We start from the raw sequence: 13,857 nt of genomic DNA on the forward strand, positions 1-13,857 counted from the left end.
GGCCTCCCTCCCCCGCCCCTTGTCCCCTTAAAATACCCGGATCCCTATGGCAACAGGCGCTTGCGACAGGTGCGAGTGTTATTTACGGGTCGAGCCTGAAATAGCCGGTGGGGTGAGGGGGTGGGCGGATGGGGCGAGGCAGGGAGCGAGCGCAGCAGGTCCGGAGAGCTGACTGGGTAGAGGCGAGCAAAGCTGGACGCTTCGGAGGCATCGCGGAGCTGGGGCCGGCGTGGCGCAGAGGCAGGAGAGCTCAAGGGACCCGTGCCCGGGAGACCCGGGTGGGAAGTCCAAAGGGAGCGCGGGACCCTGAGCTGAGTTTGGAGCGATCCTGGCCGAGCAGGACTTGGGAGCCCGGGGGAGGGGGAGCCGAGTAACTGCAGACAGACTGACTGAGAGTCCCTTTCCAACTCCTGTGTCCCCCAGGGTATTTTGCCTTGGTTTTCTAAGCCAGAGTGTAGACCACAGTGCCTTGGTCTGAGCCCTGTCCTGACTACAGAGAGTCCCCAGCCTCTTTTTCTGGACCTCATTGTGATTCTCAGCCACTGTAGGAGACCTGGGCTCTTTTTTGAGTAGTCCCTGGCTCGCCCATACCCCCTCGAATTCCAGTGGGGTCCCAGATTTGCTGTGAATACTGGAGCTTCCACTTGCCTCTCTCAGACTTGGAGCGATTTCTAACTTTACCAGTGAAATCCCAATTCTAACTTTTGTATAGCCCAAAAGTGTTCTGAGATTCCTCCTTTCTCAAATTCTGAGCCAGAAGAAATCTAAACTATATCTCAAACACACGAAAAACCTCAGCTCCCCTCTTTTCAAGGGAAAACTGTGAGACTTACGGGAGACCCCATCAGCAACCTTTGGAAACTGGGCAAGTTTTCCCTTGGGCTCCTCAGTTTTCTCATTGGCTAGGTAAACCTCAGAGTAGCCTAGCTTTTTCTCTAGGCCTCACCTGTGCCACGTTCATGTGCATAAGCCCTGGTAGCATCCTTAGGCCAAAAATATAGTTAGTTTCTCTTCTCAGGGGCAAAGGCCTCCACTCTTGCATTTGGGGCTCAGCTTTTTCTCATTCCCGATCTAGTTGACACTGAGCCTACTACTTCCTTTGAAAGTCTAGGCCCTGCCCCCTGCCCCTTAGGACCCGCTGCACAGGTCTTTCTGACTCCTTGAGGCTCGCCTGAGCTCCAGCGGATCCCATCATCATGATGTGGTCTAACTTCTTCATGCAAGAGGAAGACCGACGCCGGACAGCTGTGGGCCGGCGTCGTGCCCAAGAACAGCAGAATCTCGGCTTGACTCCGGAGCGAGAGGGCAAGATCAAGCTGGGGTTGCTGGTGGCAATCGTGGGTGCTACGCTGGCTGTGCTGGCTGTGGGCACCGAGTTCTGGGTGGAACTCAATACATACAAGACCAATGGCAGCGCCGTCTGTGAGGCCGCCCATTTGGGGCTGTGGAAGGTGTGCATCAAGCGACTGTGGCAGGCGGATGTGCCCGCGGGCAGGGAGACCTGTGGCCCAGCTGAGCTGCCAGGAGGTGAGAGGCTGTGTTCTGAGCCCAGATCTGTGTCCCACAGTCAGGGAGAAAGAAACTTTTGTCTGGGGGAAACTTTTGTCTTGTTCTTATCCCCCAAGAATGTTTGTGCCCAAATCAACCTGTGCTCACAGAAACTGGAGAGAAAGGGGGCGGGGAGAGTGAGAGATGTTCAGGGGTAGCACATATCCCTAATTAGCATATGCCCTAAAGAAACTTGTTTCTTAAAGTTTGCCTTCTAGCTGTGGCCTATGCCCCAGACCAGCCTGTACCCCTCAGACAGCCTGTGCTTCCAAACCCAGCTGGTCCCCTCAGAACAACAGCCTGTATACACCCCCGCCAACCCGTATCCCCTAGAACTGCCTGAATTCCCCACCAGACAGCCATGCACCCACAGACAGCCTGTGCCCTTAACTAGAAGCCTGGAGACATCCCACATTCCCATTCTGTGTGCCTCTGTGGAGACAGACCACCCTACGCCCACCCGGAAGTAAAAAAAAAAAAAAGTTCTATGTTGATTCTCTGTTTTCAGATACAATCAACTGAAGTTCTTACCAGGTCTACTCACCGCTCTGGGTGCACTTTGTACCTCCTTAGAAATGTTTATTTCCAGTTCCTCTCGCCTTGACATGGTCGGGACAGACATTACAGCCCTCCTCCCTTACTCTACAGACACTCCACACCCCTCATGGAACCCGGTGGTTCCTCTGCTCTCAGCTGTGCCTCTTACTCTCTGACAAAACATGCTATGCCCTTTGCTTAGTGGGATAATCTACATTCCCCTAGGAACTGGATATGTGTTTATTTTACCTCTTTTGACACCCATCAAACCCACTTTGGTTATATTAGCTTGATGAGATCTTTGCCATGCTGGTCCCCAGCATGTACCCAGTATTCTCAGGACCCCTCAAGAACATCCTTCACCTTCATCCTTCACTCCCTCTGGGCTCTGGATGGATTTTTTTTTCATTCCTCAATTCCTACTTTTTCAGATGTGATATGGAACCCAAAATAGGATGTTCTAAGCCTTTGATAGCTAAGTGGAATGCCTTCACTGTCTGTGGCCTGAACTACCTGTCTGTCCTGATCAGCTATCTTAAACAGTTTCCTTTTGCTGTTTCTTACTGTTTGGCACTTCAATCGAGATGATCCCAAACCTTTGCAAAATGGGATGACAAAAACAAATACGGGATGCCAGTTGGGTCTGGTGGTACAGGTCTGTAACCATAGGTACTCAGGAGGCAGAGGCAGGAAGGATGTGAGTTCAAGGGCACCCTGGGATACAGAGGGAGTTCAGAGTTGCCTGTGCAACTCTGTGAGATCCTCTCTCAAAAAATCAAAGCCAGAGGGGCTGGAGAGATGGCTCAGAGGTTAAGAGCACTGACTGCTCTTCTGGAGGTCCTGAGTTCAATTCCCAGCAACCACATGGTGGCTCACAACCATCTGTAACAAGACCTGATGCCCTCTTCTGGTGTCTGAAGACAGCTACAGTGTACTTACATATAACAAATAAAATAAATCTTAAAAAAAAAAAAATCAAACCCAGAACTGGGGGGCGTATCTAAGTAGTAGAGCAGCTGCCTAAAATCCCTCAGAGAGTGGCTGAGGTGTAGTCCTGTGGCAGAGCACCTGCCTAGAGCCCCCCACTAAGGGGCTGGAAGTGTGGCTCAGAGCACCTGTCTAGAGTTTCCCAGTGAGGGACTGGAGCATAGCTTAGTGATAGATTACCCCCAGACCTGTTCTACAGGGGAGGAAAATAAGGAGCAACAACTCTTAGCTCCTAATCTAAGCCTCAGGATAGCTTTATAGGGTCTGACTCTTGGGTGTCTCTGTTTCTAAGAACTATGCCTTACTGCATGTCACTAGCGCTTAAAAAGATCTCAGAGGCCCTCACTCTTTGGAAGAGACTGTCCTCTGCCACTTTACTGTGTGCTTCCCTTTCTCTTCCCTCTACTTGTCAGGATTTCACCACTGAGCATGGTGGCACACACCAGGACTCAGGAGGCAGGAGGAAGACCAAGAGTACAAAATCAGCTCGGCTACATAGTGAGTTGTAGGCCAGCCTAGGCTATATAATACCTTGTATCAGAAACAAAACAAGAGGACTTTACCTTTCTTCCAAGGCCATTACCAGCTCCCCATAATTCTGCGTTATCAGAGGACCTATCCTGGACTCCACTGTCTCAAGGAAATAACTTCCTTTAAAAATTTAAAGAAAGCTGTTATGTCCCTTGGCTGTCAGAGAGGGACTCACCCTGTTGTTTTCCAAGTGGGTTTGCCCTATTCTCTGGGGCACATGGACATAAAATCCTGTTTCTAGCAGCCAAATGAGATTCCAGACACCACACCCAGGCCCAGAAGGGACTTTTTAGCTCTCTCTGTAGTTGATTATCAGCTGCAAAGAGCATCTTTCTTCCACGGGAAGTGCCCTTTGCCTCTTGGTGCTGTAGGACAGACTGCTCTGTACAATTCACCTGTAGCTGCTCTGGCCTAGAAACTGCAAACCCCTTTTGCCTGAGCTTGTACTGGGCATGCCCCATACTATCACTTGACATAGATTTAGCCATTTCCACTTCTCCAAACTGTCTGGCTCCCTTTCCAATGTTCTCTACCCTCTGTGGTTCCTCACCCCCCCTTTTTTTTCTTGTATTTGAGTTTCCTCATGCACAGGTCACTATAGAATACACTTTGGGAGTCAGGATGTAGGTAATTGGCAGAGTGCTTGCCCTGAGTCTGACCCCAGCACCATATAAAACAGACATGGTGGTACACACCTGTAATCCTAGCACTTGGGAGGTGGAGGCAGGAGGGTCAGTAGTTCAAGGCTATTCTTAGCTTCATAGCAAGTTCAAAGTCAGTTTAGAATACATAAAACCTTGCCTTAGGAAGTTAGAACATCCTGTTAACTTTAAGCTTTCTCATGTCTACATTAGCAAAGGTATTTAGTGAATCTTACATATGTTTATAACAAGACTATTGTCTGCTTCTGCAAGGTCCTTCTTATGCTCTGTCTTTAAAATTTTTCATTTTAAAAAGGTCTCATGTAGCCCCTACTGGCACAACATCTCCCTATTTTAAAAATTATTAACCCTGGCAGCAGTGGTGCACGCCTTTAATCCCAGCATTCGGGAGGCAGAGGCAGGTGGATTTCTGAGTTCGAGGCCAGCCTGGTCTACAAAGTGAGTTCCAGGACAGCCAGGGCTATACAGAGAAACCCTGTCTCGAAACAAACAAACAAACAAACAAACAACCAAAAAACAAAAACAAACAGACTAAATAAACCCTTCTCTCTCAAAACAAAACAAAACTAAACAAACAAACAAAAAACCCTGTCTCAAAAAAACCCAAAAAACCCAATTTATGCATGGTAGTAACCCCTTTAATCCCAGCACTGGGGAAGCAGAAGCAGGGGACCTCTGTGAATTTGAAGCCAGTTCCAGGATAACAAAGGCTGACATGGGGAGACTCTGTCTCAAAACAAACAAACAAACAAACAAACAACAACAAACAACAACAAAACCCTCTCCTAATTCAATCCTCTAATGTGTTTGACATTGTATTCATGCACAAATGTTTTGATTTGGAAATATATAGAGTTTGAGTTTATATACATGTGTGTTTTGATTTGAAAAAAAAAAGGTACCATGTGATTTTATATTATTTTCAATGTAATTTTTCTTGCTCAACATTGTGATTTCCAAAACTCTTTCATTTGCTTTATGCTTTTGTAGTTTATGGGCTACTTTATGCTGTAAAGATGTCCATTAGAGTGTCTATCTCAACTATATATTGCCCAAGAGATGGACACAAGATTAATTCCTTCTGCAGCTCAGTAAACAATGCCATAGAGAACAACCATATCTATAGTCCTATATGTGTTTTATTTTCTTCTTGGAATACCCAGAAGTAAAAGTATTGTGTCACATAGCATAGACACATAGACATGTGTCACTTAGTGGTAGAGATGTCTTCTGAGAGATGCATGTTAAGGACAACTCATCTTGAGAATCAAAGTGTGTGCTTATGTAGATAGATTATGATGGCTGCTGTATGACAAAGCCTTGGCTTGTTTGATTTCTACTTTTGAATTATGTGTATATGTGGGGACGGTGAGTACAGGTACCCACAGAGTCCAGAAAAGAGCATTAGATTCTCTAGTATGGATCTGCTATTGTAAGCCACCTCATATGGACACCAGGGCCCTAACTCAGGTCCTTGGCAGGGGTGGTATGTGTGCTCTTAACCACTGAGCCATCTCTCCAGCTGCAAGGTGACATATTCTTACTGTGCCTCAGTCTTACACACAGCCCACTGCTGACTGGACTGTTATTGCCTGCTGTACACCTGTATTTCATTTTCTAAGTATGCTAGAGTCCTTCATACATAGATAGTGACAGTTAACACTCCCAGCTGCTTCCTCTTATCCCTCCACTGCTTGATACTGCCCTTTCAATATTTGCCCATCTAATTGATCTGAAGTGGCATCTCCCTGCTGCTTCAAGTTGCGTTTCTCTGACTCCTGCTGCAGCAAAGTCTCTCTTCATGTACTTGTGAACTATCCAGACTTGCCCTCCTGTGAATAACTATTCCTATCCTTTGCCAGTTTCAATAGGTTTACTTCTCTCCCCCCTTGCTAATCTGCAGGAGCCCTTTGTGTATGTAGCATAGGAGAGGAATCTTTCCTGAGTCTCTTAGGCTCCTGGTACCTGCATCTTGGTGTCCTTTGTTGAATAAAATGATAACTCATTTTCAATCCACTTGCTTCTCAGACTCACATGAAAGAGCCAGGAGAGAGGAAGAATCAGAGGGCCAGAGAGGTTAATGGTTCCCTTGTGTCAAAGACTTAGATAGAAGGGCTTGAGGTTAAAACCTCAGTCTCCGGACATCAGTGATATGGCAAGTGTATTTATACTTCAGTGTCATTTCCCACCTTTGTACATTTAATTTATTCCCCTCTCACAATGTGTGTGTGTGTGTGTGTGTGTGTGTGTGTGAGAGAGAGAGAGAGAGAGAGAGAGAGAGAGAGAGAAGAGGAGAGGAGAGGAGAGAGAGAGAGAGAGGAGAGGAGAGGAGAGGAGAGAGAGAGAGAGAGAGAGAGAGAGAGAGAGAGAGAGAGAGGAGAGAGAGGAGAGAGAGGAGAGGAGAGAGAGAGAGAGAGGAGAGGAGAGGAAGAGAGAGAGAGAGAGAGAGAGAGAGAGAGAGGAGAGAGAGAGAGGAAACCCACTGGAGTCTTCTACCATGTGGATTCCAAGGCTTGAACTCCGGACATCAGGCTTAGCAACAAGCTAAACCACCTTGCCAGCCTGATTTTTCTCCTCTCCTCTTATGTGTCAGCCATGCTAATACTTTATTTTTAGTTCCCTGTAGTGTCTGGGAAATATCCAGCCTTGAGCTTATACAAAACTTCATGTCATCACCTCCCCCTTTTTTTCTCCCTGCACCCCACAGAAGCAAACTGCACCTACTTCAAATTCTTCACCACGGGGGAAAATGCGCGCATCTTCCAGCGAACCACCAAGAAAGGTGAGGACATCTCGGATGGTGACAAGGGAGGGCTGGGAGTAGGATGACTGCTCTGAAGGAGTGACAGACAGCATTGTGCTCAGGATGGGCTCAGCCTCTGTGGATGTCTCCAATTTGGAAGGTGACGGTAGGTTAAGAATGTGGACATCGATCATTAGAGCTTGTGTCTAGCCCACTGGCCATTTACTCTGCCTGTGCTGTATGGCTTGGGCAAATCATACCTGCTCTCTGTAGCAAGCACTATAAGGACATTTTATATGCTAAGTCCAGCACCCAGTTTGTTAGCACAGTTCTAGTCCTTGCTACAAGCCAGCAAGGCTTGGACTTCAGCTTCATCATTCAGGGGAGAAATCAAGTCAAAAATGGTTGAGAGAATTACTTTTCTTTTTCCACAAAAGGGCAGAGACAAGATCCCAACCCAAATAAGTCTAAATCTACAAAATTGTATATGACAATGCTACATGTATACACTGGTCCATATGATGGCTTCCAGCTACGTGTGGCAGCCTAGTACACAGAAGATGGCAGGTGTAATGGGAGGAAATGCATTTTTAATTTTAACTTAAGTGAACTTAAAATGATGTCTGGTAGATACTACGGTACTCAGTACTGCAACTCTGAGAACTTTGTCCTTTCTACCTAAGTCCAGCTTCTCGAATATCACTCCAGTGCCCCAGTGCCTCCACAAAGGAACTGGGGTCATTCCATGTCTCTCATTCTTTGTTTTGTTTTTAAATAAGGATTTAATGAGACCAAGCAGGTAAGCATATGAGTGCAGGTGTATACTCGTACCCCTTACCTTTTACATTCTTTTCTTGTGTGAGCTGGCTCAGGTCACTGTGTACCTTTGGTAAAATCATATGGACCACCTACTATGTGCTGAGCACCACACTGGGCACTTCTAATCCTGATTTTACAGGGATTTTCCAGAGCCTACGATTGACAGGGCCTTACCAGGATTTTCCAGCTGAGGAGTAGTTAGGGAGAATTACAACCTAGATGGTTACAAGATAATGAATCACCTTTACCTCTGTTCCCTCAACTTCATCATCTGTAACCCAGTGATGACCAAAGGATAACTAGCAGCTGGTTATCCCAGTATCCCTGACCTGGCCATGTGCCCCTTGTGCTCTAACTTGAGCCAAGTAGCTAACTGACCCATCTGGGTCTCCATCCCTTCAACAATGTAACACACTCTCAGGAGGTCTTTGAAGTTTTCCATCTTTCTGGTGCTGGTTCTTACAGAGGAGTGCTGTCTATTCTCCTATTCCCACATTCTCTACCCCTTCCTTGGCCCCTCTTGCAGAGGTAAACCTGGCAGCTGCCGTGATAGCTGTGCTGGGCCTGACGGCCATGGCCTTGGGCTGCCTCTGTGTCATCATGGTGCTCAGTAAAGGTGCAGAGTCCCTGCTCCGATTGGGAGCTGTCTGCTTTGGCCTCTCAGGTGAGGGCCAAAGACATTGCATGCTGGGAGGTGAGATCTCTACACATTGCTGCATGCTGGGAGGTGGGATTCCACACGCAGTTACTTGCTTAGAGGTGGGAAGACCCTATTGCATGCTGGGAGGTGTTTCTCCGAACACTGTTGCAGGAGTCCCTACCAACTGTTGCATGCTGGAAGTTAGGATCCCCACACATATTGGAGTGTTGAGCAGTGGGAACTCCACATAATGTTGCATGCTGGGAAGTAGACTCTCCAAGCATGTTGGGAATGAGGAGAAACCCAAGTATATTATTCAAAGGTGGAAGAATTCCAGAGACTTTTCTGGCAAGGTTTATTTAGACTTAATGCTATTTTAGATTTGGAGCTGTGAGTGCCAAGAATCTTTACACACTGAGAATGGGATCTCTCCACTATGCTGGGAGGAGAGGAGAGGGCAGTTCAAGGTCTGTTGTAGGCTCAAAGATGGAATTCCAAATCCTTTTATTGGCAGAAGAGTAGACTGTCTCCAAATACTATTTAGGTTTGGGCATGGGATCGCCAAGGATTGCTTCATGTCAAGGGGAGGGGGTGATCTCCAGGTACTGTTGCATGCCAGGAGTTGGAGCGAATTCGTGTAAAATCTAAAATCTAGGAACATTCTAAGCCTGTTGTTGCATGACATTTGCATTTTTCCACATGTTTTTTTAGATTTGGCCCGGAGTCTCCAACACTGTTGTATAGTAGGAGCTTCAGGCAGGACTTTGAGCACTATTGCATGCTGGAGGTCAAAGAAGCTCATGAGCTGAGTAGATCTGAAGATGAGAGTCTCAAGCCATTCAGAAGGTGTTTTAGGGTTTTATTGCTGTGAAAAGTCCCCATACCCAAGGCAACTCATACAGAAAACATTTAATTCAAAGGCTCAATCCATTATCACCATGGCAGGAAGCATGGCGGCCTCCAGTGCTGGAGGGACCAAGAGTTCTACATCCTGATCCGAAGGCAACCAGGAGACTTTTCCACACCGGGCGGAGCCTGAGCATAGGAGACTTCAAAGCCTACCCCCACAGTGACACACTTCCTCTAATAAGGCCACATTTCCTAAAAATGCAACTCCCTATGGCCAAGCATTCAAACTCATGAACCTAGGGGGGCCAGACCTATTCAAACCATCACAGAAGGTTTCTAGTCTTTGAGTGTTGGACTTGGAGTTTGCAGGTAGTGTAGGTGAGGATCCAGAAAAAAATGTCATATCTTGTGAAATGTAGACCTCAGTAAATAACAAAGACTTCAGTCTAGTTTACATCTAACTCAAAGCATTACAGTGAGTGAACTAGCTAAAGGTTGACATTTGTTTTATTATTATTTTCAATTTTTATTTTGTGTGTATTGGTGTTTTGCCTGTATATGTGTTTGTGTGAGGGTGTCAGATCTTGGAATATTGATAATGGGATTTGAACCCAGGTACTCTGGAAGAACAGCCAGTACATTTAATGGCTGAGCTATCTTTTTAGACTCCTCTCTCTCTCTCTCTCTCTCCCTCTCTCTCTCTCTCTCTCTCTCTCTTTCTTTTTCTCTTTCTATAAATGCTTTTTTTGCATTATGTCCATTCCTGAGGAGTTTAGAAAAGGGCACTGGATTCCCAGGAGATGGAGTTACGGATGGTAATGAGCTGTCATGTGAGTGCATCCTGAGTTCTCTGCACTAGCAACAAGTGCTCTTACCCACCAAGCCCCAAAGATTACGAGTTATCATTTTGTCAATAAGAGTACTGAGACTCAGAAAAGTCAAGTGACATCTCATAGCCATGCAAACACTAATGGCAGCAGAAGGACTTTTAAAAAAATTGTTCATGGTGGTGACTCTAGAGATGATGGTGGATGTTAACATCTATGTGGTAGCTGTGATGGTGATGGTGTCATTACATCATTAGCGATGACGTAATGATAGATGTTATTGTCTTAGGGGTTCTATTGCTGTGATGGACACCACATCCATAGGGAGAAAAGGTTTCTTTGATCTCATGCTTCTAAGTAACAGTCCATTACTAAGGAAAGTCAAAGCAGGAACTGATGCAGGGCCAGAACTAGGAGACAGGAGCTGGTGTCAAGGCCATGGAAGAACACTGTTCACTGGCTTGCTCCCCTTGGCTTGCTCAACCTACTTTTAAAAAGAATCTCATGCAGGAATGCTGATTCCCAAGCAGCTACCAGATTTTACACTCACACCAACGCTGAGCATGGTTCTCCTTTCCCCACATTTGTTGTCATTTGTTTTTTTTTTTTTTATATTCATAACTGACTTAGAATTTATTAGCTCCCAGGCTGGCCTTATTAAGGCAATCCTCCTGCCTTAGTACTGGGATTATAGGCATACACAATCATTCCTGATTCTCCCTACTTAAATTTTTTGGGGGTGCTAGAGAGATTGTTCAATGGTTAAATGTGTTTGCTCATAACTGCCTGGTACTCCAATACAGAAGAACTGTTGCCCTTTTCTGACCACTGTGGGGATTACACTCATATAGTGCACACACACACACACACACACACACACACACACACACACACACACACGGGGGTGGGGTCTGCATGCTAAGTACAGACATAATATTTTCAGCCCCGTTCCATTTGTGCAGTTAAGGTGACTGTTGAATGGCTGAGGACAAGCCTGAGAGAATCCTCAGTTCCTTGGTTGATAAAGGGATGGCGGGTGACAGTCTCAAACCTGGACTGGAGCTAAGAGCCTCACTCTCTTCTTCCTGCACAGGCCTGCTGCTCTTTGTCAGCCTGGAGGTGTTCCGGCATTCCGTAGGAGCCCTGCTGCAGGGAGTCAACCCTGAGACCCCTCCAGCTCCACGCCTGGCCTATGAGTATTCCTGGTCCTTAGGCTGTGGTGTGGGCGCTGGTCTAATCCTGCTGCTGGGGGGAGTCTGTTTCCTCCTGCTCACCTTGCCTTCCTGGCCCTGGAGGTCACTGTGCCCCAAGTGGGGTGGCCCAACCGCCTAGAGCCTGCTTTCTGAAGACATCTGCCAACCCTGTCTCAGTTTCCAGCTTTCTCCTCAAGAGTTTTCATCTCTCTTCTAGAGAAATTGTTTTTCCCACTCTGGGGGGCCCATTTCACAAAATGTCTTGGTCCCTCCCTCATCTTCTCCCTGTAAATAATGCTTTTGGGGGTGAGGGGAATGGCTTAGTGAGTAAAGTGCTTGCTGAGCAAGCTTGAGGGCATGGAGTTTGAATCCCCAGAACCCACTTTAAAAGCCAGTACAGCAGCACATGTCTGTAATTCCAATGTTGTGAAGGCAGAGATTAGAGGAACCCTGGAACTCACTGATAGGCTAATTAGTCTAGCCAATTAATGAGATCAGGTTTAGTGAGAGACCCCTTAAGAACTAAGGCAGAAGCAACAAAGGAAGATGCTAAACTCTGAACCCCCCTCCCCCCCCTACACTCTTTTTTTTCTTGGTAGATGATTTTGGGTTGCTTGAGGTAGGATGGGAAGAGGTTATATGCAAATGGGGATCCGTGGGGAAACTTCTGGGACTGAGGGAGTGTTAGCTGGTGAGAGGGCTAGGTCCTGAGGTCCTGGAAGGACTGGGGAGCTTTCTTTGTCCAAGTCTATACTGACTCACTCAAGGGAGAGATGTCCTACGACTGCCTGGTGGGACAGGGAAGAGCCCTGGTCCGACTTCACTGTCATCTGACTTGGGATTAAAGGTTTGAAGATGTGACTGTAGCCTGTCTGTGTTGGAGCTCATGCTTTCTAGGGTGGAGCAAGGAACCTCAGTCCTTCCCACTCACCGGCCACATGCTGCTATCTGTCCTGATAGTGTTCACATGCCCCCACAGGTGGCAGACAAGAGCTTGGAAAAGGTAACAGTTCAGAACACAGACAGTGCCACAGTTTAACTCTTGTTCATCACTAAAAGTACATGTACCTGGGACTCTCAGACTCCCAGTGCGACCTCATTTGGCTACAGTTTGGTATGTGAGTGTGTGTGTGCGTGCACGCGAAAGTTTGCATTCATATTCACTTTATAAAAGTTAGGTTGTATACAATTTTTTTTAGATTTATTGATTTTTATTTTATGTTTGACTATTTTGACCGTATGTCTGTGTGTCTCCTGCATGCTTGGTGCCATCAGAGTTCAGAAAAGGGTGTCACAACCCCTGAAACTACTGTCATGTGAGTGGGAATCAAACCTGGGTCCTCTTCAAGGGTAACAAGTTCTCTTTTTTAAAATTATTATTTATTTTATGTATATGAGTGCTCTGTCTGCATATACACCTGCCTGCCTGAAGAGGGCATCAGATCCCATTACAGATGTTTGTGAGCCACCATGTGGTTGCTGGGAGTTGAACTCCAGACCTCTGGAAGAACAGCCAGTGCTCTTAACCTCTGAGCTATCTGCCCAGCCCATAATAATCTCTCTTAACTGCTGAGCCGTATCTCCAATCCCTCAATCCCTCATTTTATACAAATAGATTTGGACCACTTCTCCATCTTCTCCCCGACCCCACTCTTCTACCTATTTCCAAGTAGTTCTTCTTCTGCTTTATTTTATTTTTAGAATTTGAGACATAGTCTCACTATGTAGCCAGGTCGATATCCCGAGTACTAAGATTACAGGCATGTGCTACTCCGTCCAGCTCCAAAGATGGTTTTGTTGTTTGTTTTGAGACGGATACTGCTTTGAGGTCCTGGCTTGTCTAAAACCTATGTAGCCAAGGCTGGTTGCATACTTGGAGTGATCCTCCTGCCTCAGTGATGTGTGTGGCTCTAGAGACCAGGTAGTTCCGGAGATAATCACATCAAAGCAAGGTCACTATGATTGGCCCTAATTCAGCCCAACTAGTGAAAAGGAGAGATTGGTACACAGAAATGGGTACTCACAGAGGGCAGACAGCATGGAGGAACACAGGAATGCAGCCATCTGTACACTTAAGAGAAAGCTTCTTGGTGGATCTCAGCCTCGAGCCTCAGAAGGAAGGAACGAGAATGCCCAACCTGTATTTTATACTTAAAACACCCAGAACCATAAGGCGGCAGGTTTGTTGTCCAAGCACCTGGCAGAGATTTGTGACAACATCCCCAGCAGGTGAATCCAGACTCTGGCACCCAAGAATGTGGTTGTTTCTAGAACAGAAACTGAAAACTGTTAAGAGGAGGGGCCATCAAGATGTGTTCAGAGGGCAAGGCACTTGCTGCTAAGGCTGAGGACCCCAGTTCTATCCCCAGGACCCACATGGTGGAAGGAGAGGATCAGCTTCAGAAAGTTGTCCTCTGACCTCCACATGTGCACTCTGAGTTGTGCTCACATGCACATAAATCTATTTTCTGACCTAGATACACGCACTATGACATGTGCACACATATACACAAATAAAATG

At 46.6% G+C, this 13,857-nt stretch overlaps 1 protein-coding gene across 2 annotated transcripts; it reads left to right on the forward strand.

Moving 5' to 3' along the window:
• Positions 1-122: 122 nt before the first annotated feature.
• On the forward strand, positions 123-12,202 carry Cacng6 (calcium channel, voltage-dependent, gamma subunit 6). Of its 2 annotated transcripts, NM_133183.2 has the most exons (4): positions 1,197-1,527; positions 6,973-7,047; positions 8,354-8,491; positions 11,237-12,202. In NM_133183.2, exons 1-4 carry the CDS (start codon positions 1,197-1,199, stop codon positions 11,473-11,475), a joined length of 783 nt encoding a protein of 260 aa, NP_573446.1. In that variant the 3' UTR covers positions 11,476-12,202. The 2 variants fall into 2 exon arrangements, with proteins under 2 accessions (XP_006540263.1, NP_573446.1); XM_006540200.3 differs by lacking the exon at positions 8,354-8,491 and having other exon boundaries at positions 123-1,527.
• The last annotated feature ends 1,655 nt before the right edge of the window (positions 12,203-13,857 follow it).

The sequence above is a fragment of the Mus musculus genome, chromosome 7 (genome assembly GCF_000001635.26).
Source record: "Mus musculus strain C57BL/6J chromosome 7, GRCm38.p6 C57BL/6J".
NCBI lineage: Eukaryota > Metazoa > Chordata > Mammalia > Rodentia > Muridae > Mus > Mus musculus.

Bases quoted from the DNA above. Each gene is read 5' to 3' on its own strand.
- Cacng6 (NM_133183.2), top strand. From the start codon at position 1,197: ATGATGTGGTCTAACTTCTTCATGCAAGAGGAAGACCGACGCCGGACA. The intron at 7,048-8,353 runs GTGAGGACATCT...CCCCTCTTGCAG, and splicing joins CCAGCGAACCACCAAGAAAG to AGGTAAACCTGGCAGCTGCC. The intron at 8,492-11,236 runs GTGAGGGCCAAA...CTTCCTGCACAG, and splicing joins TGTCTGCTTTGGCCTCTCAG to GCCTGCTGCTCTTTGTCAGC.